The 27,372-nt window shown below is 42.2% G+C and overlaps 2 protein-coding genes across 3 annotated transcripts; one reads left to right on the forward strand and one right to left on the reverse strand.

The window, feature by feature from the left end:
* Positions 1-2,627: 2,627 nt before the first annotated feature.
* Positions 2,628-10,057, reverse strand: METTL22 (methyltransferase 22, Kin17 lysine). Its single transcript, XM_065732310.1, has 10 exons — positions 9,869-10,057; positions 8,831-9,181; positions 8,416-8,456; positions 8,192-8,336; positions 7,656-7,727; positions 7,130-7,183; positions 6,456-6,536; positions 5,543-5,645; positions 4,621-4,789; positions 2,628-3,190 (listed from the first exon to the last, which is right to left on the reverse strand). The coding sequence occupies exons 1-10, from the start codon at positions 9,993-9,995 to the stop codon at positions 3,155-3,157; spliced, it is 1,179 nt and encodes a 392-aa protein (XP_065588382.1). The 5' UTR covers positions 9,996-10,057; the 3' UTR covers positions 2,628-3,154.
* A 4,706-nt stretch (positions 10,058-14,763) lies between these two features.
* On the forward strand, positions 14,764-25,541 carry TMEM114 (transmembrane protein 114). Of its 2 annotated transcripts, XM_065733013.1 has the most exons (4): positions 14,764-15,130; positions 15,617-15,697; positions 24,605-24,742; positions 25,081-25,541. In XM_065733013.1, the coding sequence occupies exons 1-4, from the start codon at positions 14,764-14,766 to the stop codon at positions 25,311-25,313; spliced, it is 819 nt and encodes a 272-aa protein (XP_065589085.1). In that variant the 3' UTR covers positions 25,314-25,541. The 2 variants fall into 2 exon arrangements, with proteins under 2 accessions (XP_065589085.1, XP_065589086.1); XM_065733014.1 differs by lacking the exon at positions 24,605-24,742 and having other exon boundaries at positions 14,947-15,130.
* The last annotated feature ends 1,831 nt before the right edge of the window (positions 25,542-27,372 follow it).

The raw sequence follows: 27,372 nt of genomic DNA on the forward strand, positions 1-27,372 counted from the left end.
AGCACCTCAGCCCCGATCCGTGCTACCCTCACTTACCACTACCATCTCACCTGTCACATCCTGACCACTTCGAGCTGTATCTGCTGATCAAACGGGAAAACAGCATTTCTTCAGCAGCAGAGCGCCTATCCACTCAGCAAGGGCCCGAGGGAGCCGGTGGCACAGCACCTCGTGCTTGCTACAAGCTGCACTTAATGACTGGAAAGGCATTCTGGGGGTCTGTGTCCCTAAGATAAATGAAGTCTTACTTTCTTAAAAACCCATTTTCTTTACAGCCGGTGCTAGTGCTGATCAGCACAAACATAAAACAAACTCCTCACCCTTCAGAATTGTTAGTTAGAAAAAAAAAAAGGGGAGAAAAATAGCTTTGCTATGCCCCACCCCCCCCCCTTATGCGTTCCAAAACTGACCCTAGTCATTTGCATTGTGAAATAACCCATAACTTACTCCAAGCACCACACCAGAGACAGCCATTTATTTTTCAGGACAAGATGCCGGAGCCCACCGGCTTGTTGCTCCTGGCATGAAAGAGCAGAAACTTCAAGTACACAAAAACCTTTTTCTCCCATTTTCATGAAGATGTCCACCAGAAAGGAAAAAGACAACACCAAATTGAAATCCAACCACGAGGGACAGACCCCTCAAGCCCCTGGTGAAAGCAGAGAGCAGCCGGAGCTGCTGCATGTGGATGGTGACTGCAGCAACCAGGTCAAAACGAGATGACCTGGGATTACTTCCACAGACACTTCATCTGTGACACACACAGCTGAAGCCCGGAGAAGTGCAGAACTGCACATTCAGCTTCAGCTGTTCCTCCAAACATACAGCACAGTTACAACAGAAGGAACTGGGTGCCACGGATGTGAAACAAACTGGAACATGTTTTGGCTCCAAGTGCTGCACGGCAGATGGAGCTACAAGTGCTGTGTATCAGCGGCCGCCTCCAGGAGGAGGGGGGGAAGCAACATCTGTAACTGTGACCACACAGCCCCACTTCCCACAGCCACACTACACACTGATGTTTAGCTTGGTGAAATGAATAAGAACTGTTATCAGCTTGCAGTGCTCATTCAAACGTCATATTCTTATTTTCTCTCCATTGTGATTTAGGAATTGCATCAAATTTTGCCTAACGCAGCACAACATCAGGTGTAAGGAGTGCAAAGAAGCCTGACAGTATTTACCTGCTGGCGTTTTTCAAACTGAGCCCCAGCACCCCAGGAGCACACCATTTGTTGCAGAAGGTGCTTTATCAGGAAAAGCACGCCTTCCTGATCTCACCAAGACAGCGTGCTACAAGTATTATCACTTCAGGCACCAACTGGATTTCCAATTATGATCTGTAAAGCTTAACATGAAACCATTTCCTGTTTCTAATCCTAAGGTGTAGATTTGCAGAGTATGATGTACACAAAGCAGTCCCAGCCACGAGTGAGAAGGCGATGCCCTTAGCAGCTGTCTGGCAGGTCAGTCTGTGCTCGTCCCTCACTAACACTGCAAGACCACGGCATTTTAAGGCCCTTCACAATTCTCATGTTCATAGTTACTGCCTGTTTTGGGCTATTCCTTATCATCTGCCATAAGTTGCAGATGCATTCAGAAGTTGTCCTCAGTTGATCCCCCAAGTAAATAACATCACAAACCAAACTGCTGTGGTCTAACTCCAGCAGCTACTGCGCAGCACGGAGTAGCTCACCTATTCCTGAAAGTGGGATGGGGGAGAGAACTGGAAAAGCTGACATGAAAGAAATTCATGGTTTGAGATAAATACAACTTAACAGGTAAAGCAGAAGCTGTTCAAGCAAGCAAAGCACGAGGAATCCAATCACTGCAGCCCATGAGCCAGGACAGCAAGGGTCCATCACAAGTAGCAGCTACTTGGGAAGACAAACACCATAACTCCAGACGTTCTCCCCCACCCCATCCCATCTGTGCCCCAGCTTTTATTCCCGATCAGGACATACAGTGGTATGACATCTGCCGCTCATTAAACAACATGAAAAATAGAGAAAAATATATCTTCATGCAAAATGTACCTTAAAGCTCATGCATTATGAAGTAATTGACCTAAAAGGACCAAAATGTAGAACCAAAAGTAAAACCAAATTTCAAAAAGACAACCAGATGCTTCTAATGTGACACAGCAGACTCCCACGAATCACATGCTGGAACAGTTTTATCATGGCCTTCTCACAATGCTAAGGAATCCAGCAGGCACAAGAATGTAAGTGACAGCACACATATGGCAAGTGATATAAACATAAACATACAGTGCACACAAAATATGTGATGAGTATAAACACTATGAGTTTTTTGTTTCATTAATAACACAGAAGAGAACTGATAAATACATTATACTCTAACGCAAAAGCTAAGGCACAGAAAGCCCTATTTCTGGGGGCAAGGCATTCTGGGTCACTTTCTTCCCACCCTCACACGTATGCACTGAGAACTCTAACGTTTTAAGAGGGGGAGTATGTCACACTTCCCCTTCCCACCCTCAACCTGGCAAGGATTGAATAGCTTAGAATGCAACCAGGACGATGCAGCTCTAAGACTCCTGTGGAACATTTGAAGAGGCTCAAACTAAGTGCACCTTGCCTTCTTTCCACTGAATCATTCATTTTCCTGAATCATTCTTGCTTAGGACAAGATAAACCCAAAATGAACTGCTAGGTTTCATAAACAGATTGCTAAATGAAAGTCTGAGAATGGCAAACAGGTCTACGCCCCATAGACTGTTTCACAGTTGTCCATAAATACAAATAACATGTAACTGAAGAGTAAGAACAGTGTTCAAGTTCAGAAAACTAAAAAGTAATATGCATGACAACTGCAATTCGGCCACATGGACCGAGGTTAAATACCTCATTGTTAGAACCTAAAGCCTAAGTCATCAGTCCCAGAGAACGTGCAGTACTGTGTCACTGCCACAGCTTCTCAGCCAGCTTGTCCTCTGAAGATCAACATCAACCACTTTCGTAACAGAAGCAAAGAAATCATGTCCCAAGAGCCAAAACCAAAACTTGCTGAGGTACAGCAAATCTGCATAGAATTACTTTATGAGAACTACTTCCAACAGGACATTTTTCAATAAGACATCCCCCCAAAACATTATCCTTAGATTAAGATCTTCCATTTTTTTATATCCCTGTCACGTTAGCTGATCAGCAATGATCTTCCACAATTCCTACAGGAGGGGAAAAAAAAATCATATGGTTATTTTCTCAGATCAGTAGATTATTATTATAATAAAGCTCAACTTGCATGCACTCCCTAATGCATAGCAAATCCATCTACATAATCTACAACAACCAACTTATCTTTGGGAAAGAACAACAAAATTGAGTTCTTTATTACTAGAGTATTTTTTAAAACAACAACAACAAAAATGTATAATTCAGATAATTTCTAAAAATAATTTATCACTCTACATAATGTGCAGTAGTTTGACTGAGAACCTTGCTCTTTTTCTTAGTCTGTGTTAACTTTCAGTACTGCTAGTAAGGACACAACTTAAAGAACAGTCTGTCTACTGAGTAATCGAGGTCTCACAAATGCATATCCTATACACACACTTCTCAATCCACTGCAGGACAAGGATGGAAAACAGACACTTTATGTTCTAGAATTAATTAGTGGGTTTTTTGCTATATTAAGGATTAGTAATCAGACTATCAAATCCCTATCACCACATCTTGAATTCTGGCAATGTACTTCGTGACGAACAAAAAGACTTCTGCATTTAAAAAACATGTATCTATTTCAAAGGCCAGCAGCACAAAAGGTATGTTGGAACTAAGTTCACCTCCTTAGATATAACTCATTTTATAATTATACCCTTTAGACTTCTTATAAAACATTCGTGCACAATCTTATGCCTGAAGGTGTCAGCACTAATAAATTAATCTCATGAAACTGCTGTGGACACCATAAGTATACTAAGCATATAAACTGTACTACACAGAACAGTTCACTGACTACATGACTGCAGATTTAGAAGCCACTACAACACTTACAAGTTCTCCCCAAAGGTCTCTTAATTTGTATTGCCATAGAAGCTAGCAAGCTACTAGCTAGCCTGCACAGCACTCACACGAGAAGATAATGGAAAATAAGAGGAAACCATGAGTGCTTGGAATGTAATTAAAATATACATCTGATACATCTCTAAATGCCAGAAATTTACTATTCATTGACTTCTCCATAGATATTAGAACATTATTACCTTAACCCTGACATGGGAAAGGAATTCTGAAAACTGTAAAATGAAAGCTCTTGTACATTCAAAGAAATGAATATGACATTGGTCCATTTTTCAGTCAATCACAAAAATTGTTATTTTACAAAGTACCAGAGATTGCACTCCTTTCCTCAAAGGTTAGGAAACAATCTAAGCCATTGAATTGCTCTGTAATAGAAAAGGGCATGTTATGCCTACTAAATATAGGCTATGTAAACACTGACAAGAATCATTTTAATACAAGAAAAGCTGAATGGAAATAAATAGGAGCGTAACATTTGTTCTTCTGTTCTTACTTCATCTGAAGTACACAGCTGAAAACTAATTTCAGATTGTTAGCCCAATAGGTGACATTTATTTTAATGAGTGTCACTTACCAGCTGCTCAATCCGTTCATAAATAAGAAACTGGCAGAAATCAGGCTTAATGGATTCCACACTGTATTTCATTTTTCCATCATGAAGGTTCTCCATATCATTTAGAGTATTTCTAAAATGACTGTAGGCTTCACACGTAACATCCATATGTCTCAAAGTGAAATTCAGTCTGGCAAGAAAATATTTAATTTAAAACCTTTTTTCTACAGCAGTGTCTTAAAAAGCTAGGTAACTTTCTTCAGCTCATGGGAAACTTAGGTCTTCTCGGAGTAATTCAGTTCCACAGTTAAAAAAAAAAAAGCCCCTGCTGCCCCCAAAAGCTGCAGTCATGTCCTATCAAAAAGCAAAAATCCATTGATTTTGCCACATTTTGCCTCAACAAAATCACTGGTTTCCTTTTTGGGACAAACAGTTTGCAACAAATCACATAAATAGCTCTTGCTTACACAGCTTTAAGCAAATTCCACTTATACACAAGTTTATGAACATACAGCTACTGAAAGCCATACAATTCCTTGAAAGAAAACACAAGAGCAATTATTATGGGGGGATGTGGGCTGTAGGTCTGAGCCTTTTCACTCTGCTCTGTAAGTATAAGGCCTCAAAAACACAAAGCAAATCTTGTCAGACATCACAGATTACTTTAGACTGGCTGCCTATTATCTGTATTTGCACAAAGATTACCTAACCTAAGACAAAAGTAGGATCACAAAAACCACACTTTTGTGGAGGTCAAATTCTAGACTTGGAAAAATTAAACAAGTTTAACAAATGCTTGTACTGGGCATTCACATAAGCCTTTCATCAACCAAGGTGATGATAATCAGAACCTTCCCTTCAGGCACATCAGGCCTTTCTTCCAAGTAAAGGAAAGAACATACCATTTTAGTCCTTCTTATGTCAGGATGTTGGTAATACTTGCCTCTTTTCTATGGCTAGGAAAACTGTGCAAGAATGTTTCAAGTTGTGTGTGATTCTATACAGCGTTCTGAATAAGGCATCTGTCAGATCATCATCATAGAACACTATGGGGAAAACATGGAGAGCATACGGTATTTACATTTAGGAATAGTATTACTAAAACCTCAGGCTTGAAACAAGAAGCCTTAATTCAATCATTATAATCAAACAAATCATTATTTTACCTAAATGCCCAATGTGTTACACAGTCAATGGCAACAACCGACCCCGTGATAGCATCCACTGCTGCTCTTTACAGAAAGAAATCTTAAAGACTTCTCTCACAACAGTGGGAATCACTTCTGTCAGGCAACTCACACGACTTTAACAAGATCTCTCATCCTGGAAATACCTTACTGCAAAACTAAAAAAGGCAGAATATCATACACCACACTTCTTCCCCCCCCCCACTTAAGCAAGAACAGGGAAATAAAGCCAGAGCAATGCAATGGGACACACACAGGCCACATGCAGTCAGTCGTCTTCCCACACCACAGAGCACACTAGCCTGGCCACCTATCCATCTTTACTTGCACCAAGGTTATCTGATGCAAGATAAAGATAGGACAACACTTAACTCATCTGAAAATCAACTTAATCACTTATGAACAATTATGTTCTTTGACTGATTTACTTAATTACAAATAATAAAGAAAAGCTATTATATAAGAGTTTTCAATATCTTTTTCTTATATTGCTAATTCAGACAGAATTGTTCACAAAAAAAATTACAGACAAGAACACTCGAGGCAGAGATTTGATAAACAGGTAAGGATCTGATCTATCACATTCCAAAAGCAAATTCAGTATAGTTAAGCTGTTCCTCAAAATGCTCAAGTGACTGATTTAAAAGCTTGCTGGTTATATTCTCCTACCATCAGCTGCCATTATCACAGTACAGTGGTCATGCAAATCTGCAATCTCTTCATCAGACCAGCTATAAAGTGCTTCTGGATCTGTAACAATAAAGATAGCTTTGTTGTACACCTTTAACTGACTCAAATGTTTGATAGATTAGAAAAAAAAAAGTTAATTCCCATGGTGATCAGCTACTCAGTAAGCAGAGCAACTCACTAAAGGGAAATCATAGAGCCTTCCCCTATTTGCTCTCTGAAGTTCCCTTCAGTCCATTGCTTTTGCTTTCTCTCTCTTCCAGTTTGCTCAGGGTTGATTGCCATGAGTAAGTTCTCCTTGACATAAGAATTTACTACCAATTACTTATCCTGCAGCAAGATCATAGAATCAGTTAGAAAACAAATGCATTTTCTTGCAAATTTTGATTAAGCTTCCTCCTGTTATGCTTTCTAAAATTTAGAAGCTTTCTCTGAATATCTGAAAACCATCATGCCTGTTCATCTGACAGCATCAAGCATTTTCATTAAATGTCTAAGATCCAAGGCAAGCTTTGAAAGCGTAAGGATGATTTTACTTCCTTAAATAGTTGTCCTGGTTTTTGAACCATTACATCACACTACTACCATTCAAGTGATAAGAAAACCTAAAAAGCAGAGCAGAATTCATAAACCCTATTACTATAACAACTACCCACCAGTGCAGAATTCATCTTTCAGCCAGTCCAGTTCTTTTACTTTAATTTCTCCTCCTGTGAGCATACAAAGATGACAACAGTCACAAATGGTCTTTCAGCCAGTATTGAAACAGGTGATAAGAGACAGTAAGAAGATATATGAATCAAATAAGACTGGACATCATTTTAAGAGGAACTTAATCATCAGAGTTCAGCCTCTGCCATTTACACTGTTTCCATGACCCTTAGTACCCAAATGTCCATGGTCCTCAATATTACCTCAGTGAAATGAACACAGCAACGCAGGAGCCCCAGCTGGGCTTAACTTCTTACCAGAGAAAGACAGAATATTTTGTTCCTTTCTGAAAGAAGCTATTCCACTATGAAACACATATAGATTTCTTACACCTTTATAAATGAGTCACTTTTAACCAAGACAGAAGCTTAATTTACTAATAAACATGCCAGCCAGCTTGCCAACGACTTCTGCTGTTTAGTCCTGGAGTAATTCATAGACAAGCACAAGTACTGTCCGTACAGCACTCACCTCCTGGCTCCATCAGGTGTTTGTTTAATGCAACATTTTGTTCACACATAGCCAAAAGATCTTCACCAACATCTGGAAGAAAGTAATGACAATACAGAGAGAGGGAATATTTCATATGTGCTGGGACCTCTCAGACTCTTTATCTCAACTTCTCTCAAACTGAAGTAAAATTCAGAGCAACTCCCTTCCCTCGTGACTGCTTCCCTACTAAATTTCTGGCTTTTGTCTTTCATTACTAAACTCCACGTCATCCTCGAAAAAAGGAGTTAGCTCACCACACTACCTATGTTAATCTAGGCAAACTATCCTGAACTCAAAGAAAAATATTTGGTTTTTAAAACTCTTGCACCTGGAATTATTACTGCTTTTCAATCCGACATGGAAGTGCTTGCCATTTTTCAATAAACACCAAAATGTTATATGCACTGATAACCAGTTTACAACTAAGAAAAGAGAAGGTGGTGATAAAAATCCCAGGATGAAAGCACTGCTTTGTGAAGTTTCATGAAAAGAATTCATTAAAAGTACTGCCTTACCTGTGCAGTAAACTCTGTTGGCAATCGTTCCCATGACAATACTTGTCATTCCAGTGCCACCTCCAAGCTCTAGCACTGTGCAACTCCTGAACACATCCCGTTTAAACAGAATGTAATCAGCAAGAAGAAAGGCTGCACGCCAGACCTTTGAAGAGAAGCAGTTAAACCAGATAAATTCTGAAGCACAAAATGAAGAGCAAGACAATACAAGGCACAATACATACCTGTTTACCAACATCCTCTAAGGGGGTTGCCATAGTATGCTCTGTGAAAATTGGGAGAGAATTGTTTTTAAACTTTGTTCAAATCAAGTTCCATAATAGCAAATATGAAAAGTCAGTTAATGCTTCCCTTTTAAATCTAGAACTTAGCACTCAATTCTACACAGTAATGCTGAATAATGGTGAAAACCCCACTCTAATTAAGGAAAACCATTTCTCCACGATATACAATTGCCCAAACCATTTTTGGAGAAGAACTATTTTTAAAGCACTTAACAATATCACACTATTACTTTGGTTTATTGTCGCTTTTGACTTACCAACTTCTCTTTCATTTAAAAGACCAACTTAGTTAGCTTTTGTTTTACTTGAACAGACATTTATTCAATTTCTCCTCAAACATAAGCCTGCTATTTACCTATTTTAACAATATTGCCACAAGTGCATTCTTGTTCTTCATCTTCAAAAGCGTTTTCTTTTCCTTTCATCAGAATTACAGGATGCACTCTATCCCTCTTAAGATCCTCTGCCTCTAAGTCACTGACACTTTGAGGCCTTCTGACCACTTCCAAGTCTCCATCCTCGTCTAGCAGAGCTTCTATTCCTTCAGTATTCAATTCCCTTTTGTATTTCAGATTATTCCTGTCCTTGTCACACAGTTCATCTCCACTTCTGTACAGGTGTTCTCCTCCAGTAGTAGTTTCTCTTGCATATTTCTCAGAGGCCTGACTGTCTGTGTTCCAAAGGAGTTTGAAATATGACAGGAATACTGAAAGAACATGGAGTGGGAGAAGGGAAGAGTTAAATATCAGTGCTAGGGAACAATGGAATCTGCATGCAACCTCCACTTGCATAACATTTTGATAAGGATTTCACATAAAGAAAAATCTATAGCACTGAAAGTGTTACAGGTATCCTGAAATATAGTTCTACTTGCTAGGAAGAAATATTTCTGCTAATTCCATCAGAAAGGATAAATGAAGCACTACCAACGTCTGCTGGTTGACTAAGCATCTACTCAGTCACAGTTCACACTTTCACCTTACTTAGAAACTTGTTTTAGCAATCAGGAAAATGAATGGTTTCTTACATCCTCTAAAAGATTTTCTGCTCAGGTAAGCTTAGATCAAGTTGAGAGAAGAGTTAATGTCACAAGTTAGAAATTACATCAACATAAAGAAATGAACTCTGTCTTAAAGGAAACAAACTTCTCAGGAAGTAACTTTATTTTTTTCTAAAACAGGCTGCCTACAAATCCACAGTAATTGTTTTATGTAGCTATTTTCATGACGAGAATCCAGTTAGCCCTCTTTTTGAAGACTGAGCAGAAGCAGTACTGCTTCTGCCTGGAGTAAAATGTCATGATTACTATGAACCCATGAAAGAAGGATTGAGACTATACAAACATATTAGAGCATAATTAAAATACAGTTCCATCAGTCTAAACATGCATTACCTGGTTGCCCAACGGCATTCAATCGTACCATAAGATGCCTTTTGTTGGGACAGTGCAAGTGCACATCAGAAAGGACAGTGTCACTTTTGAAAGTGAGGTGATCCATCTCCTCTGCTACGTCTCCCATGGTACATCAGTGAGATGGACACCTATAGGACAGCTGCCATCACCGGGCATCCCGCTGGGAAGCAGCGGCCGCCATGGAGCGGCTGTGCTCAGCACAACCTCAGGATGCAGCTTCTGAGTCCTCGGGCAGCTGCAGTCACGCAAGCAGCACCGTGCCACAGTGAGATACCGGGCTGTGCACGAGTCTCCAACCTACAAACAGACACAGAGAGCTTTCAGCTCGGCAGCACTGCCCAGGAAGCAGGCTGCACCAACACCCAAGCCGCAGCGCCTCAGGGCTCCCCTTCACAGTGCTCCAGCAGCTACAGCCACAGCTCACCGCACACCTCATGCTCCAGGGAGGAACGCCGCTAATTCACCGATGCTAACAGCAACCAAGCAACCAACCCCTGGCACAGCAGACGCCCCCACAGCTGTGCAGCACGGCGAGGCCCAGCGCGGCCATGCGCCTGCTTCAAACAGCGGCTCTTCCCGGGCAAAACACGGCCCCCTTCATGCCGGAAGCCTCCCGGCCGCCATCTTGGAACTGGAGGGCACTTCCGGCGCGCGGCTGACCCCCCGGCAGCGGCCCGCCCCCCGCTTGCCCACGGCGTGCGGGCTGGGCCGGCGCGGGAAGCGGCTCGGTGGTCTTTGTCACCCAGAGCGGCCGTGGCCTCACGGAGCTCTTGTCTGCAGCCACCTGGAGCTGCAGGGAGCAAATCTCCATAACTTCTCCATGTGCCTATGAGAGTGACACGAAACACTCTGAGGAGACAAAACTACCCTGATACCAAAAACCATTAAATTAGAGCACAGAAGAAGAAACTCATTCAGCCTAGTTTGATTCAGAGCTCAAGGACAGCCACGGATCTATTAGCAGCACTTCTAATGGGCTTGGTGCACAGCCTGAAGGCGTCATAAAAGGAAATAGGCTCTTTGTATGTTCACAAACAGCAGTCATATTCCAGCAGCTTTTCCAACTTAACATGTTGTGTAAGAAAGATATTTAAAGCTAAATGCAACTGAACCACATCAAGTCACAGAGCAAATAACGCTATCATTATAAATGTAAAAGCAAGGTTTCCTTTTAATATGCATTCCTTGTTGAAAAGGTTCTTCCAATCCCGTTACATAAAAACAAAGAATTTTGCTTGCGTAGTGGATAAGAACAGCTGAAGTAACACTCCATCGTTTTTCTGTACTGCAACTGTGACTGGCAGAAAAGCCAGCAGTGGGCAGAAAAGCAGAAAATTACAAGTTCTGTGGATTCAGAGAAAGCAACCTGTCAGCTAATATACTGTTTGTGAACACTTCGTTGTTAGGAAGCCAAAGGGAGCCAGCAGATTGAGAGAAGTGATCCTTCCCCTGTGCTCAGCACTGGTGAGGTACCTGGAGTGTTGTGTCCAGTGCTGGGTCCCCCAGTACAAGAGAGACATGAATATACTGGAGAGGGCCATGAAGGCTCTGAGGGGGATGGAGCACCTCTCCTGAGTGAGAGAGGCTGAGAGCTCAGGCTGCTGAGCCTGGAGGAGGCTCAGGGGGACCTCATCCTTGTCCATAAATACCTGGAGGGAGGTGCAAAGAGGATTCAGTCTCATAAACACACCTCAGCTGACAGTACAAAGGACGCCAAAATAATGGTAATGAATTCACAGGTTGTGTATAATTGCAGTCCAACAGACGTGAAGTTTTTCTGCAGTACTGCACGCTGAGGAAGTGATGTGATTGATTTCCCCATTCATAGTCTGAGCCTTGCAATCAGCACAGACACTGACAATAACTGGATTTTGTTGAAAGATACTCAAAACTCTAGTTGCTGATTATATTCAGTTCAAGGTACATCTGATCTGATGCTTCAGAACAGGTATCATAAAAGCTGAAGAGCCTGCGGCAGCTGGTCTTTTATGTTTACTGACCCATTCCCAATCCCCAAAATCTCACTAAAGCAATATATTTTGTATCAGTAATAAAAACAGTAGTTTAAAACAGTAGCTTTGGGTCACATTATAATGACACAGACAAAGGAAAAAGATCTTTCTAGGCTTCAGATTAAAAGCACAGCTATCAGAAAGGCCACAGGAGATCAACAAAGAACTAAATATAGCAATAAAAAGCAGCTTAATATCTTGTTTTTCACACTGACATTTATGTGTGTGCAACCAGATCCTTGCTCCTGTGGAGTGCAGAACAAGTGGTGCTATGGGCACATATATCACAGAATCACAGAACTGTAGGGGCTGGAAGGGACCTCCAGAGATCAAGTCCAACCCCCCCTACAAAGCAGCTCCCCAGCCCAGGTTGCACAGGTAGGTGTCCAGGCAGTCCTTGAATGTCTCCAGAGAAGGAGACCCACCACCTCTCTGTGCAGCCTGTGCCAGTGCTTGGTCACCCTTACTGTGTAGAAGTTCCCATGCACATTTGTGCAGAACTTCCTATGCCTCAGTTGAGGCATATATATATATTTAATAATATATTCATATCTAGTACCATACATTACCATACTGAATTAATCTTGCAACACTGACAAATATTTTTCAAGAAAAAAAAGTGTTAAGGCCTTCAGGATCTACCTGTCCAGGCAGCACTAAGTGCTTTTATTTAAACTGCTTTTCTTTGGAGAACTTAGTATTATTTGCAGCACAGCAGGGGACTAAATTAGGACTACTGGTTTCTAGTCTAATGCCCTAACCACAGTGCCCTTGGATGCCCAGGTTACTCTACTTTTTATAACAGATACAGTAAATAAGAATGAAAAGTGAAAACATGTACCAGTAAGCTAAGGTGAAATGACTGTAATGCTGTGAATGCACAGAGAATGCCCTGTGTATTTCTGCAGTAATGAAAACTATTAGTATCTGCTGGTATGCAAAGTACTTTGGACTTGAAATGAATTGAAAGACTGTTGATATAGAGGAAAAATCAGTGGAGAATTTCACTTTGCTACCCAGGCAAATCACACCTCAGTGCTGGCCAGCAGGTTGAACAGTCCTAAAGAACTGCTTGAGGTTGAAAAGTTCATGATAGGAGTAAATGAACAGTAATTTAAAAGGCAAGTGCAACTGTCAGCTTCTGTGTCTCCATATTTCCTGAATATCCACTTCTTCTTCCCAGGGGAAGCTTGTTTCACCAGCAAGAAAACCGAATTACAGGGCACTGTCAGCAGTGCAGAGCTAAACCCGCAGTGATTTCTTCTTCATTAACTATTTTGTGGTTGTTTATCAGAAACATTCACACTCTGATTATAGCGTTTTTCTCCATGGGATCATTCAGAACAAGAATGTGCATGCCTTTGGCATCATCCCATCAGGACTTCTGTCGTCCAACACAGGATGATTTACATAGAACATTTTCTGAGAGAGTTTGTATGCCACATGTCAGGCTGTTCTTAAACCACTATCAATCCAGTGACTGTGACTAAGAACACACACCCAAATTCTCTTTAAGCAGGAGAAAAAGAGCTAACTTAAGGTGAATGAAAAACCCTCCTTCGTGGTCAAGCACACCAAATCCACAGGACACAGAAGTGCTCTGATTCTTCATAGCAATCAGCAATCATTGTCTTTTAAATTGGGATCTCTAAGCTAGATTATAGGGAAGAACTGCAGAAAACCATTTGATGCTCATATGCTCTATCCCAAACGTTGTCGTAAAATTTTAGTAAAGACTTAAACACTGATTAATGCATCAGAAAGTAAGAGAAAATTCCACTCATTCATTCTGCTGCTTTCTGCCCACTACTCCTGTCCCAGTCCCAGGCCCACCTCTGGGGTGGTCGTTCTCTTCTGAGATTTGAATTAGACTCCCCGAGGTCAGAGTTTTGCTGCATTGCACCCTGCAGGCTACTGACTGTTAATTATGTCTGAGATCTGAATAGCAGGTTGTACACAAAGGGCACTGCTCCTTCTCCACAAAGATAATTCTACATTAAAATCTAAGCTTTTCCTTCACTGAAAACCCCAGTGTGACTTCCAAGTCTGTGTTATTTTTAGAGACCTCAGTAGATTTGTAATTAAATCTCTGGTGCAGTCAATCTGTACTGCTGGCTTCTTCCTGTCATTGTGAGCCCTTTCTCGTGAATACACGAAGATGTATTGATGAAGTGCAATTCTTTTGTTTTCTGACTTCGTAGAAGTTCACTTTTCCCTCAGCATGAGAATGAATGCCTAAATAGATTATGCTGATGTGGAAATTAAATCTCCTTGAAGAGCTGATATACTCTTGACCTTCGTTTTTTTCTGTCATCGTGGTCTGGGAATAAAAGGGTCAGGAGCTTGCAGGTCTAGCTTTTGTTTTCTGTGAAGGTAATCCAGACAGATTCTACAAAGGCCTCCACATATCCTTATGGATAAAACAAATTATTTAGTAATGTTTCTAAAAATAAGCATGCTTAGAGCTTTGTGGCACCGAGATTAGGAAAACAGCAGTCCAGGATGCAGACTGTCACAGGAAGAATGCACCCATGTATTACAGACAGACCTTGGAGAGGTAAGAGATGATAAAAGCTCGGAATGAAGAGTAGCAGTGTACTCCGGAATGGAAAGGCCATTATAAATGCCAGCAAAGCACATCCTTGTTTGGTTCTGCGCAGCAAGGCAGCAGTGCTGCTGATGGGTGTGTGCAAGAAAACGCTCTCTCCAGGAATACTTTCCTTAGAACTTATCCTGCTGCTGAAAGTGTACCTGCTAGCTTGTCGTGATGTCACACGTCGTGCCCTGTGCCCGTGCCAGAAAAGAACGGAGATGCCTGTGTGGCGACTGGGCGTTACTTGGCGTTCCCCTGGGGAGCCTGGCATGAGTTCTGAGCAAGCAAGCAGGCAAACAAGGCTCCCTATGGAGCGCCCGTGCGGAGTGCTCGGGAGCCGCGCTGCTGCCTGCGTGCCGCTGCCAGCCGGACCCGCTGTGCCGGCGCGGGCATCGCCTCCTCCCGCACCGCTCCTCCCGTCAGCGTACATCTCCCGCGGTCCGGTGGGCAGCATGAGGGTGAGCCTGAGCGTCCTGTCGCTGCTCGTGGCTCTGGTGGGTGCCTCCAGCTTCGTGTTCCTCGTGGTGGCCATCGCGACGGACTTCTGGTACATCATCGATGCCTCCCGCCTGGAGACGGCCGCCAACGGCACGGCCGCGCTCAGCTCGCACTCGGGGCTCTGGCGGACCTGCCGGCGTGAGTGGGGCGGTGGGGGGCGGCGGGGGGGGGCCGTGCCGGTGCCATCCCCTTGTCTGTCTGCAGCCGGGGGCTGCCCGCCCCACCCGGGCTCTCTCTCCGTCCACGGAGGATGCCCGACGCCTGACTCCTGCTATTGGGCAAAGGCGCACGAGCAGAGCAAATTTTCTGCTCTCGTAAAGTAGTTTGGCATTAACTTTTAATTCAGAGCAATTGAGTAAGCGTTAAACATTTAGAAGGGAAGAGATCTGTTTTCATTTCGCTCAGGGGAAATTAAGGGGCAGAAGTCCAGCGGGGTTAAAGCCATTCCAGTGATTACTGATGATGGAGACAATATATGCAATGCCACACAATGCTCACTTTGTATCCCTAAATCGTCGTAACATATTTCTATTATTATATATTTATTATATTATTATTTAGGTATGATAATAGTATTTAGCTTAATGTGGGTTTTTTTCCTATTGTTTCCCCCTTCTCTATCAGTTAGGAGCAAATGCTACCCTTTGATCAACCCCTTCTGGCATGAGAACGCAAACATCACCGACTCACACCGACAGCTCTTATGTGAGTGACTTCTGTGTCATTTCCCTTTTTCCCCCACCCTCCCCTCCCCTCTGGGCCACACACACACTCTGGAGGGGGCTCTGAGGTCCACGCTGTACAGTCACTGCATGTGGTCTTGAAGTGGGATTGCTGTTGGCATAACCCTCTGCTTGATGTTGGGTTCAGCCAATTTCTGCCAGAGGAGCACATTCGTGCCTGGGAGGGCTCAGAAAGGTTCATGGCTGTTAAAAACAAAAGGCAGGAATGTTCAAGATTCCCACAAAAGAGTTTAATTCCTGGAAGTGTTTAAGTATGCCATTAAATTAATATTTAAGTCAGCCACTTATCTACCTTGTCATTGGGATCCTTTGCTCTGAAAAAATCTTATGTTACAGGATTTTAAGAAAATAAATCAAAAACTAAAAGAAGCATTAAAGCTCTGAGAAGAAATTGTGCTCAAAAAGTTACTTAAATTTTCTAACTACACACATTGATGTTCTGTTTCTTTACATTCCTCAGGATCAGAATGTTTTCAGAAAGTTCACAGCAAACGTTTTCAAATTCTTTGGGGCTCTTGGTAAAAGACAAATTTGCTTCTTTGCTGCACATTCAGCATGAGGCTTTGTCCATACAAGAGCTTGTTCGGGGGCTTCCTTTTTTATATACCTCTCCTACCTCATACCTCATTTTTTCCCTCACAAACTGAACACACACATTTAACTTTTCTTTCCCTCAGAAACAGCCATTTCCCTGAGCACCCCCTCTGAGAGGCTGAGAGTGCAGCAAACATGGCAAAGTGAGCCCAGGGGCACTGATATAATGCAGTTGTGTTGCTGGGAAGCTCAAGAAGAAATAAGCAGCAGCACTGCCAACACACTGACAAGTTGGAGCCTAGCAGCACAGACTGTCTCTGTACTTGGAAAAAGAAAGGTGCCATTTCTTTCACCTTAAGACAGAGGGCCTTATCTGCATGATGATGGTGAAAACTATGAAGATAACTAACAATGATTGTCTCCTGCATTGCTGAATCCTTTAGGGAGTTCAAAGTTAACATTTCCTTGATTGAACCTAACCACACCCATCACATTTACGCGCGGGCACCTGGACCAGTGAGGTTAGAGGCTGCCTAAATTGTTAAGACAACATGATGTCCACGTTTGTACATGCTACATCTGTAATTCCTCTTAGATAAGGAGGTTTTAGATTACAGCTCTACAGCGAAAGCTGAATTCTGCTGTAACAGAATCAAAGAGTCTTCCAGAGCCTTTTATTGTAAAAATGATGTTGTCTTGGAAACAAAGGACACCTTTTTGGTAGTCGGGGGGGTAAGAAAATAGTGGATATGTGAAAAAATTGGATCCATAAGTACATGTATGGAGTCTTCAGAGCCTCAGAGAGGTTTTGTCTCTCGCATCTAATACTGTTTATAGGATCTTGGTAAAGATCCTGTAAGCCTGCTTTATTATAAACAGGTGTAGTCTGCCTAAAATGAGGATATAAGGACGTTTTAGATTTGATCAGAATACCTGACAGAGTGAACTCTGATATTTTAGATGCACAGCTTCAATGCATTTGCAGTGTGGTGGGCACACAGCCACACAGCAATAGCAGCTGTACTTCTAGGAAATACAGGTATTTCTAGAAGTGCCATCTGGTTTGGTGTGTACGTCCTGCTGCAGCCTTGTATTTTTTTTTTTCTTAAGTTTGAAATGTATTCAGGCAGATCAGGGCAAACCTTAATTGACAACAAACTCTAACTTCCACAGGACAATTGTAGCACCCTCAGATCCAGTGCAATTAGGGACAATCCAGTGCAATTAGGACAATTTCTTCGTGTGTTGCTATGTAAGATGAATCAACTGTACTGCCTGCATCAGCTACTTTAAAAAATGATATTTTTTCTGTGTTCATTTGTGTGTTTGTGGGTATCAGTGTGAATAACACTCACATGGAATTAATCTCATTCTGCCCAGATGTACGCCTGCTTTTCTCACTGCTTGATTGGCAGACTGAATTTCAGCAGCTCTGCTAACCTCACGCCTTCCTTGCCTGTTATCCCCAAAAAGCTTTAAAGCACTGTCTCCTAGTGCAGGCACTTTAGTCTCTCATCAGTAATCTTGCTCTGCTTTTTTCGCTGTTCCTATACTCTTTCTGGCATGACTTTAATAGACACAAGAGCCAAAAAGATGGGAGAGAGTCTGTACCTGTGTGCAGAGAGCTGGGTCTAAGTGAAACAGAAGTGCTGGTCGCTGACAGAGGACAAACCCCTCGTTAGAGAATGAAAAGCCTTCGTGTTCTCTCCCTCCACATTTCCAATCTCTCCTATTCATCTCCAGCAGTTTCCTTGTAGGATTATTGCGTGCTTCAAATAGCACTCCAGACAAAACAGAAAAATTGGGCGTTCACATTAAAGTTCCGTGGTACCAGCAGCATTACTCAGGTCTTGTTAACCCCAACGTACTTCCACATCACTGGAGCACCTCTGAGCCATTTCTCCCGTGGCTCAGACACAAGCAGGCTTTCTCCTGAACATCAAGCTTCCAGCTCTTTTCTCACCACTCCCTTCAGCTGAACATACAGTGTACACCATCCTCTCACCCCCAACCTCACAGTGTATAAAATGATTTCGAACTACAGATTACTTTATAGGATGATTATGTATTTGTTTGAAACACCAGCCACTGTTTAAAGAAGATATGACCAGACTACCTACCACTAGCTCTTCTGACTTTTTTTGCATTTACAAAATGCCTTTCTATTGCAGGTGTGTATTTTCCTCTGCTCCATACAGAGTTTTATGAAATGCAGAGAAAAGATGTATTTCTAAGGAAAATGCCACTAAGCTTTCATAATGTAACTATCATCTCTTTTTTCTGGATCTGCTCTGCTAATTCAGTGTAATGGAAGCCTGTCCACTTTGTGCAGAATCCAAAGCTTCTGGGCACTTCTTTACAAACATGGGTTTTGATAACTGCAGCGCAGGGTGCAGCAGGCTTTGCATGTCTGAAAGGCCTGAAACATTCTTGTGTTGAGCAAAAGAGCATGAACCTACCTAGTACCTCCCCAAACAATGCCTCAACCAGAATGACTGAGCTGCCTCATCCCAGGCTCGGAGCCAATCCATTCAGCTAAACATGCAAGAAGTCAAACCCACCGCTGTCACCAACTGGAACAGCAGTAGCAGCTGAAATGAATACATCACAGAAGACAGTGACATGAGTGTCAGAAGGTGAAACGTCCCTACATTTCTTCTGTGTGTCTGCTGACAACACTTTTACTCCAAGTTGCTCTTTATCTGTGAGTGGGCAGTGCAAGCTCTTCTACTGTGCTGGGATATCCAGTCAAAAGAGTTTCAGCAGTCAACTGACAGCACTCAAACACAGCCTCTGGTATTGCTTCTGCTCCCACCAATGCCAAGCAGACAGGATTACAGCATGAGTATCACTTTCCATAACTGATACTTACTAAGGTCTGATGGTGACCAGTCCACTGAAAGTCATCTTTAAAACAGAAATCTGTCAGCAGAAGCAGTCTGGATGCCTTTCTCCTCCATGCATTCTCCTGGGCTGGCTATGGGAGACAAGCAGAAGGAGTTTGTAAGACAGCCCAGCTGCTCAACGAAACGAGCCGTGTGTCAGCTGGGGACCCCCATGGCTGTGGCTTTCTGGAAGCTCAAGCAGTGCTCCCGTGTGCCCCCACTGCCCGCTTAACGCGGAGCTCCGCACCGTGATCCGCTGGCAGCACACAGCTGTGCCAAAGGCTCTTCCAAAGCACGGTAACGTTTGTCAAACGTGGAGAGTGTTTGGGCATGACTTCTCTCCCTGTCGTTTTAAGCCAAATTGTCACAAAGCTTTTTTATCGTTTTCGGCACATCAAAGCAACATCTGTAATGCATTGCCTGACAGAAACTGAAGGGCGTCTTCATTTTGGGCTGAAGACGGAGGCAAAAGAAAAACTATGGAATATATAAATTCCTCTTAAAATTTCTGAACTTTGCACCCCAAGCTGGAGCCACACCTATTTACACTGCAGAGCTGGGGTGAGTGTTACAAAAATCATGCGAGAGAAACTACTGCTAGTTATTAATGACTGCCTAGAAGCTGCACTGGGTACTGCTGGCAACCCGGAGACTTTGCTGACCGTTGTGACTTTCCATTACAAGTCACGTTTTAGTGCTTTCCTTTGTTCCTGAGCCATCCTGTGAAGATCAGCTAATGGCTGTGGTTTCCACTTACTTGCCACTGAAAGGAGATGATGCTCTTCTGGTAAAAATCAAGCCCGGAGCGTGCAGCTGCCCATCCACAACTGCTGAAATGATTTTCTCCCCAGTGTATTTTTTACCGTCATTAATTTACTCAGACCCATGAGGCTGCAGACAAGTGAGTGCTTCCTGCAGGGAAGCTGGTGCATCCTGTAGGAAAGCAATCCCTGCCGTAGAGGCAGTCACTAAATATCCCTGGTGTTACCATGTAACAGCTGCCTCAGTTTCTTCCTCAACAAAATTAGTTTAACAACATAGTTAAACAAGACTGGATTTCCTCAGGGCGCAAGGACCTGCAGCCATTAACCATCTGCATCCACTCTGCTCCCTACTCTTTGTAGTTCTGCTTCATCTTCACCGAGTTCAATGTCTATGCAGAATGCCCAATTCTTTGCTTGCCATCACATCTACCTGGGGAATTTACAGCTCTTGACAATTTTTCCTTTTGGCTTCAAGTTACCAGAAGGCACCAGCTAGGCTGGAACAGTTGGCAAGAGCCAATGAGGAGGCCATGAGAGCACTAAATGATGTGCACAGAAGTTCTGTCTTAATTGCTACGGTAGATGTATACCTAAATAGATGTGTTTTGTTTCTGAGCAACAGTACAGAGGTCCTTCAGAGGGGTTCTGCAATAGAAAACCCTGTCACACTGCTCGTGTTTATCATTCTGTCCCTTCCTAGCACTGAAGGGTTCCCTCAGTGCCCACCTGTACCAACTCCAGGATCACTGTATTTCTACTATCTGCAATTTAACTCTCAGTTTAGCTGGGGAGCAGCACAAAGCTGGCACCCAAAGTCCAGAGCTCAGCTCATTCTCCTGGGGCACCCTCACGTTGTGAGCTCTTGTCCTTCATCATCTGTTCACTACTGAATGGGACCCTCATGCCCTATGGTTCCAGCCCAGAATCCTCACGTTCAGCTGCAGAGGGCAGTTGTTAGGCCTTCTTAGTGCACTGTTTTATCTGAGCCCTGCCAAAGCTCTCCAGAGCAGCCCTGCTGGCTGTGCTACTGCCAGCATTCTGTTTGAGCTGTAGGTTTTTGTGCAGTGCTCTCTGATCCGCTCTTTAGTTACTGCTGGTGAAGATAAACAGGTCTCTAAGCTCTTCTGAGCTGCTGTTATTTGGAATATTTCTGATGAAATGACAAAGATTTGTAGAAATTACTTGCTATTACAAGCTCTGCAAACGAATCCAAAGTTAGTTTGAAGCAGCGGAGCTCCAGTGTATTAACAGGAGATGGTAACAAAGCTGCTAGACCTTGGTTAGCTTTGATACCAGTCAGTTTTTGTAGTTCATGCCAGAGATCTCAGTTATGAACTACTCACCAACAACTGAGCTGGACTGTAGTTTAGAAGTGTCTGCCAAACTCACAGATCAGGCTACATGCTGCAGATGTCACTCACAGACATTTGGTCACAGCTTTAGAAAAACAGCTTTGGCTAGCGGGTGTAAAACTACGACTGCATCAAGCAATTAAAGGATTTTCAGTCCACAGAAGTGGAGTGGTTTTTAATGTTTGTCAGTTTGTTATAGCATAGGATCTGCTGGTATCTTCTGACAGGGAACTCAGGTGCTATTGAGAAATAGAAGTGGGAAATTGAATGCTGCTCTATGGGAAAGTACACAGGCCTCTTCTTGTGCAAAATGCTTGGGCTTTTTTCCACTACCAATTTAACCAAAATGAGGCTTTACACATAATACATAACCAGTGTATTTCAGCACAATCTAAAAAAACACCAAAAATGTTTGACCACAAAATTTTTGTTTGATTTTTTTTTCCACAGATGATTACTGAAGGCAGAAATACAGTAAAGATATTTTAAGTCATGTCCTTCTATAAACTAATTCTGTCCCTCTAATCAAGGAATATAATAGTATAATATCATATGCCAGATGGCACGAATTCAAATTCCTGAGTGGTTTCCATGGCAGCATTTTAGAATAAGTTTCACAGGCAGTTGCAGATTGCATAGAAAAAGCACAAATGAGTATTAGGTACTGAACTGGAACACTGGAGGTGATAAAAGTGCTGTTTAACCAAATGCATCCCATTAAATATTTGTTTATTAAAAAGCTGCAGATGATTCATGGCGTTTGTGGGTTTCAACTGAGATATCCCTAAAACTTATTTTTGCTGCAGAGGGCAAAAATTCAGAATTGTTCTGCTGTTGCATGCAGGTGTCACAGATCATTAATGTAGTTTATGACTCTCCCCAGGATAATACTCACATATGGATTTGTTCTCCTTTGGATCAAAAGAAAGTTCTCTGAATAGTCTTTATCTTCTTCACTGCACTTGTCCTAGCTAAGGTTACAGTCCTAGCTGCAGTAGTCAAAATCACACTGTAGATGGGAAGTGAAAGGAATGCCATTAGTACTGCTGTCCTCAGGTTTGGCAGCAGCAGCTGTGACTGGTGAGGGACATATGGGAAATGATGAAGCACAGGCCCAGTGGCAAGCTTGCTTGTGTGGCTTCACTCCCAGCAAAGCCAGCTCTGAGGACAAACTCACACTGTTCTTACTATTTTCTTGCTAATTGCATCAGATTTCATCCCCAGAGGCCTTTTAATTTCTCACCCCTGAGACAAGTATGGCTAGATCTAAGAAGACACATACATGGATATCAGGGTGCTGAGGGGAATCAAAGTCAGGCCTAATACTCTCAGGAAGCACTAAACTTTGTCATGTGCCACATTTTTCTTGTGAGCTTATTCTGTACTACACAAAACAAATAACCACGTCTTGAAACCACATTCCCCTCAAGTGAAGAACTCGGTGGTGTCTGCCTTGTAGTGCTTGTCATGCTGGCTGCCCCTTCCAGGTCTCCCCATGCAGTGTCTCCAGAACACCAGCGTCGCCAGAATGCACGTTAGGTTTTCCCCACAGAATCAAAGCTTTCTAGTAGGTCATAGTATTTTAGGAAATTGCTGCCAGTTCACTGCAAAACTAAATGCAGTCTTTCTTGTTTCCATTATAGTCTGGCTTCCTTCAACTCATCTTTTCACTTATCCCTAGTGTTTGGTGCATCTAGCTGAGGCTATATACTCTTCTTTCATCACAGTCACGTGAGATTTCTTCCTTCTCTCCATTTCTCAGGTCCCAAGAACGTAACTACGACAAATAATGAACAGAACTACCAGGACCAGGACTCTTTCCAATGCAAAAAAATATTTGTTAGGTTTGATCAGTACATTCCCACCTTGTACTTTCCCTTGCAATGTTTTGTTAGCTCATTGGGAATGTCTGAGAAGGTTCTTCAACCATTCAGAACTGAACAACTATGTCCCTGACACATTACAAGGCACTGCAAGGCTGCCAAGATGACTGAAATGGCAGCTTCGTTCTGGAGCTGAACCAAGATATGTTTGTTTTAGTTTTTAGTAGCCTTAGAACAGATTTCCTTTCAATTTACACCATTCTTCAACTTGCTTCAGTGACTTTACAGAAATACAAGTGAGGAGAAAGAGGAATAAGTTACTTCAACTGATTATTTTCTCCAAAAAAGAGAAGAACTGAAGATCGATTTTGAGAACTTTCTTCTTTGTAAAAAAGGTAATGAGGAACTAATATCTTTAGTAACAATGAATCCTTACCTAATTAACCAAGTAAAGTTGGCGTTGCAATAATCAAGAATCATTCACAAAGCTCCAAAGAAACAGGCTGAACTAACTTAATGGATACAAAGCACAGAAGCAACATGTTGACCCATGAGTGTGGCTTATCCTTATACTTACATGGAAGAGGACAAGCTGGATCCTTAACCAGTGGCAAGTGGTGTATCTTCACTTCAGCGGTGAATTGCAGTGACTGAAAAAACACCCTGACCATCTGCCCATACACATACTCTAATCTCTTAACTGGCTCATTTCCCTTGGGAACTAGCTGATGCCCTATTGTTCCTCTGTGAAATTAAGTGGGGCACTGAATAATGGCTTGAATATTGTAGAGAGAGAACAATGAGATAAAGATGGTTTATGGTGGAAAAGACAGTGTGATATGAAGAAATACACACAACTCTCTGTTTACACAGCTACTAAGATATTACAGGGATCAATAAGGACTAATGTAAAAAAAAATTAATACGAGAGGAAGCAACCAGCACAGGTTAACGTACTTAGTGAAGCTGCTGTAGAAAACAGTGACATAGAGTCAGAGCTGGAAGGGAAAATGTACCTGTACTTGTTCAGCTACAGCAAAGGAAAAGGTCACCAGTTTGGTAGGTTAGTTTGGCAGAGGGTATACGACAGAAAGAAAGCATTTAATCAAAGTATTTGGTAGACTCCATCACCCAAACAGAATAATATTGCTCACTCTGATATGAATGATTCAGATAGCCAGCACTTCTTATTAAGGCTGCACGTGGCTAACAGATACCCAGCACACTATCTGCTTTCCAGCTGGGCTTAATATCTGAGAAGAGTTTTATTGCTTAAACACATCTGTCTCTGAAACACAGGCCATGGAGGGCTCGCACTATGATACCTTATTCTCCATGCCATGTCCTGCCTATTTAAACTGAAAGCCACAGGGATAGTTCAGCTTCTTGTTTTTAACACACAGAATAAGGCTTTGATGCTGATGAGGGGATCTGTGCTCAGAAATTATTACTGCATCAAGTGATATGATAGTAGAACATTAAAATACTAACACTCTTCTTTTTTTCTTCAGACATGCATGGGACATTTGTCATCCTGATGCCTCTCAGCCTGATATTGATGATTTTTGGAGGAATGACTGGATTTATCAGTATTCTTGCCAGGGCATATCTACTGCTTCTAATGACGGGTCTGCTTTTTCTATTTGGAGGTACTATATCAAACTCCTGGCTTAATGGATTTAAATAATAAGAGATTATATCTGGAAAACATCACTTTGCCTTCTGGAAAAAAACATTGAGCAAGACTTTGCTTTCAGAATAACACTGCTATTCATTCATTTTGTGTCTATTCTGTCAGGACCAGAGAGTTCATTTTCCTCTCACCCTTTCCCAAAAAACAATTTTGACTTGATTTGAGAGGTAGGAGAAGCTTTAATGGCAATCTGCCCTGGGTAGATAAGAATGGCAAGGATGCCCCGAGAGTTACGTAAGGGTTTTTACTCTCTGTAGTGGATTGTAACTCACTGAATGTGTTTTTCTTACCCAGCTCTGGTTACACTTACTGGGATTGGTGTCTACATTGCATATTCAGCTGCTGCCTTTGAAGAAGCTGTCTGCCTCCTGAGGAGTAAGGATGTCCTGGTAGAAATCGACATCAGGTTTGGCTGGTCTCTGGCCCTGGTCTGGATCTCTTTTGTTGCAGAAGTGATCACTGGGGCTGTGTTTCTCCTGGCAGCAAGAGTTGTGGGTCTGAAACGGCAGCATGAAGAGGAGTTATGAGCAGCAGGTATCACTGCAGCAACAGAAAACTCTGGAATGTGGATTCCTTGGTCTGTCTGGTCACTCGGGGGAATAAAAGTGGCAAGGCTGTGACTGAGTAACTTGCCAATATTATCTATGAAATACAAAGAATCTGATAAATCAGTAACATGTTTCTAGTGTTGTCAATAAGGAAACCTTTGTGACTTTTGAAGAAAGCATGTTGCACTATTAATGTTTCTGAAACAATTTCAGCTGGCAGCTCACGTGGCATCAAAATACATTGGTTAGAAAGATTTTTTTTTTTGTTTTCCCTTCTCTCTGCTACCCCTGAGTACCCTGCAGGACAGTCTGCATGGTCCATTTTGCTTTTTATTCCCCTTCAGAGACTCCTGATATGTATGCTACAGTTGCAGTCACGTTGGCAGCCTCTAGCACACATGATACGTGATGCAAATACACCTGAAGGTACAGAGTGGTGGGGCTACGTGTATTCAGTTAATTTTGCACATTTAATGTAGCTTCGTTATTCAAAGTAAAATCAAATGTAAAGGTCCAGAATAAGAACTTCAGAGTATTTGAAGAAATTCAATGATAATCTCCAGCACTAGGGCATGGCTAGGGCATCCGATCTGTGTGCACCTTTCACATTTATGGGATCTTTCTTTTGTCTAGTGTCTCCCTGAGGAGGCTATCCTCTCTCCTCTACCCCTATCACACTATTTCCTTGTGATAACATGCAAAGAAGTGATAGTTTGAGAGACTGGAGAACCACACAAGCCTACTTTATGCCAGCTATGTGTGACAGCTACGGAAAAACACAGCTTCATGTTTTCTCTTCAGAAATCATTACATATAGGCTGAAAACAAACTATTCATTTTCTAAAGCTTTGGTGCTGTAAAAAATAATTTAAAAAATGAAGGCCTAGAAACTGTGAATGACTTGATACTAGTTATCCTCCAGACTGTGAAGCTCTTAAAGGCAGTGTAATGGTGAGTGTTCTACTTCAAGAGAAAGCCACAGCTGCTTCTCTGGATGTTTTAACAAACTACTGCAGCCAGCCCAGATCCATCTGATGCTCAGGCTACTTATCTCTTGCAGCTTATTATAAGCCATTACTTCAGTTCTATAATGCAGAAGGTGCATCCTATACATTCCCCAGTTTTTTCCTTTGCAAACCTGATGCTTCCTTTTCATGAAAACATTAACGTGTTTGTGCTAGAATGTGTTTAACTTGTGCTGGAATCTTCTGAGTAAAACCGAGCAGACAAGATGCCTGAGTTTCATCTTAAGAGCCAAGAACTAGCTGTTCTGTATATTTTTTCATGTGGGTGATAGCAATTAAGAGAAAATTTACTTCCTTGTCCACTGAAGTTAGTGAAAAAATTTTGCCTGACTGCTGTGGCCTGTGGTAAAGACCTGAATGTGTTCACAGCTCCACTGCACATCGGATCACGGTCAACTTCAGCACCTTACGATTCAAGACTGTGACTCAAGAGCTATATCAGCAAGGTGTGCTGTCAGTGGGCAAGTTCCATGTGCTTTCTTCAGTAGAGTGAAGGGCATCGTTAACCTACGACCATCCAATACTGGAATGATTTTATCATTGTCTTTGGTTTAAGACTGTGTATTTACTGAGCTCAGCTTTGATTCTAGTTCCACAGTACCAAATGGTGGCAGAGAGCTTCCATCTTGTAGTCTTGAGATAAAAGGAAATGTTACTACAATGCTCTGAATGGAGAACTGAGGCAGAAAAACTGACAAGGTCCAAAGAAACCAGAGTCTCTGATTCCCAATCTAAAACCTTGGTTGGCAGACCTTTCTTATTATCAGAGTAAAACAAGGTTAGAAATCCCAAGCAGGCTGAGCAGCAGTTTATTAACAGCCAGTACCATCTGTACTTCTCCATTGCTTCCACATTGGTTTTCACATATTTTCCATGCTGCTCTGTGCTGGGACTGTGTAATGGAGTCATTTTTCAAGTTAAAGCTGACTAAATCAGCTCTATAAGAAGATTAAAGAAAAATCCCTCATAGTAAAAATTCCACATGCTTAAATGAATTATGTAAAATGTAATAC

Source organism: Cyrtonyx montezumae, unplaced genomic scaffold, assembly GCF_038088225.1.
Source record: "Cyrtonyx montezumae isolate F1298 unplaced genomic scaffold, pur_monq_1.0 scaffold_16, whole genome shotgun sequence".
Taxonomy (NCBI): domain Eukaryota; kingdom Metazoa; phylum Chordata; class Aves; order Galliformes; family Odontophoridae; genus Cyrtonyx; species Cyrtonyx montezumae.

Coding starts and splice junctions, on each gene's coding strand:
- METTL22 (XM_065732310.1), bottom strand. CDS start 9,995: ATGGGAGACGTAGCAGAGGAGATGGATCACCTCACTTTCAAAAGTGAC. Junction 8,457..8,830: donor TGGCAATATTGTTAAAATAG/GTAAATAGCAGG, acceptor CAATTTTCACAG/AGCATACTATGGCAACCCCC. Junction 7,728..8,191: donor CAACAGAGTTTACTGCACAG/GTAAGGCAGTAC, acceptor ACTTTCTTCCAG/ATGTTGGTGAAGATCTTTTG.
- TMEM114 (XM_065733013.1), top strand. CDS start 14,764: ATGAGTTCTGAGCAAGCAAGCAGGCAAACAAGGCTCCCTATGGAGCGC. Junction 15,698..24,604: donor CTCACACCGACAGCTCTTAT/GTGAGTGACTTC, acceptor TTTTTTCTTCAG/ACATGCATGGGACATTTGTC. Junction 24,743..25,080: donor TCTGCTTTTTCTATTTGGAG/GTACTATATCAA, acceptor TTTCTTACCCAG/CTCTGGTTACACTTACTGGG.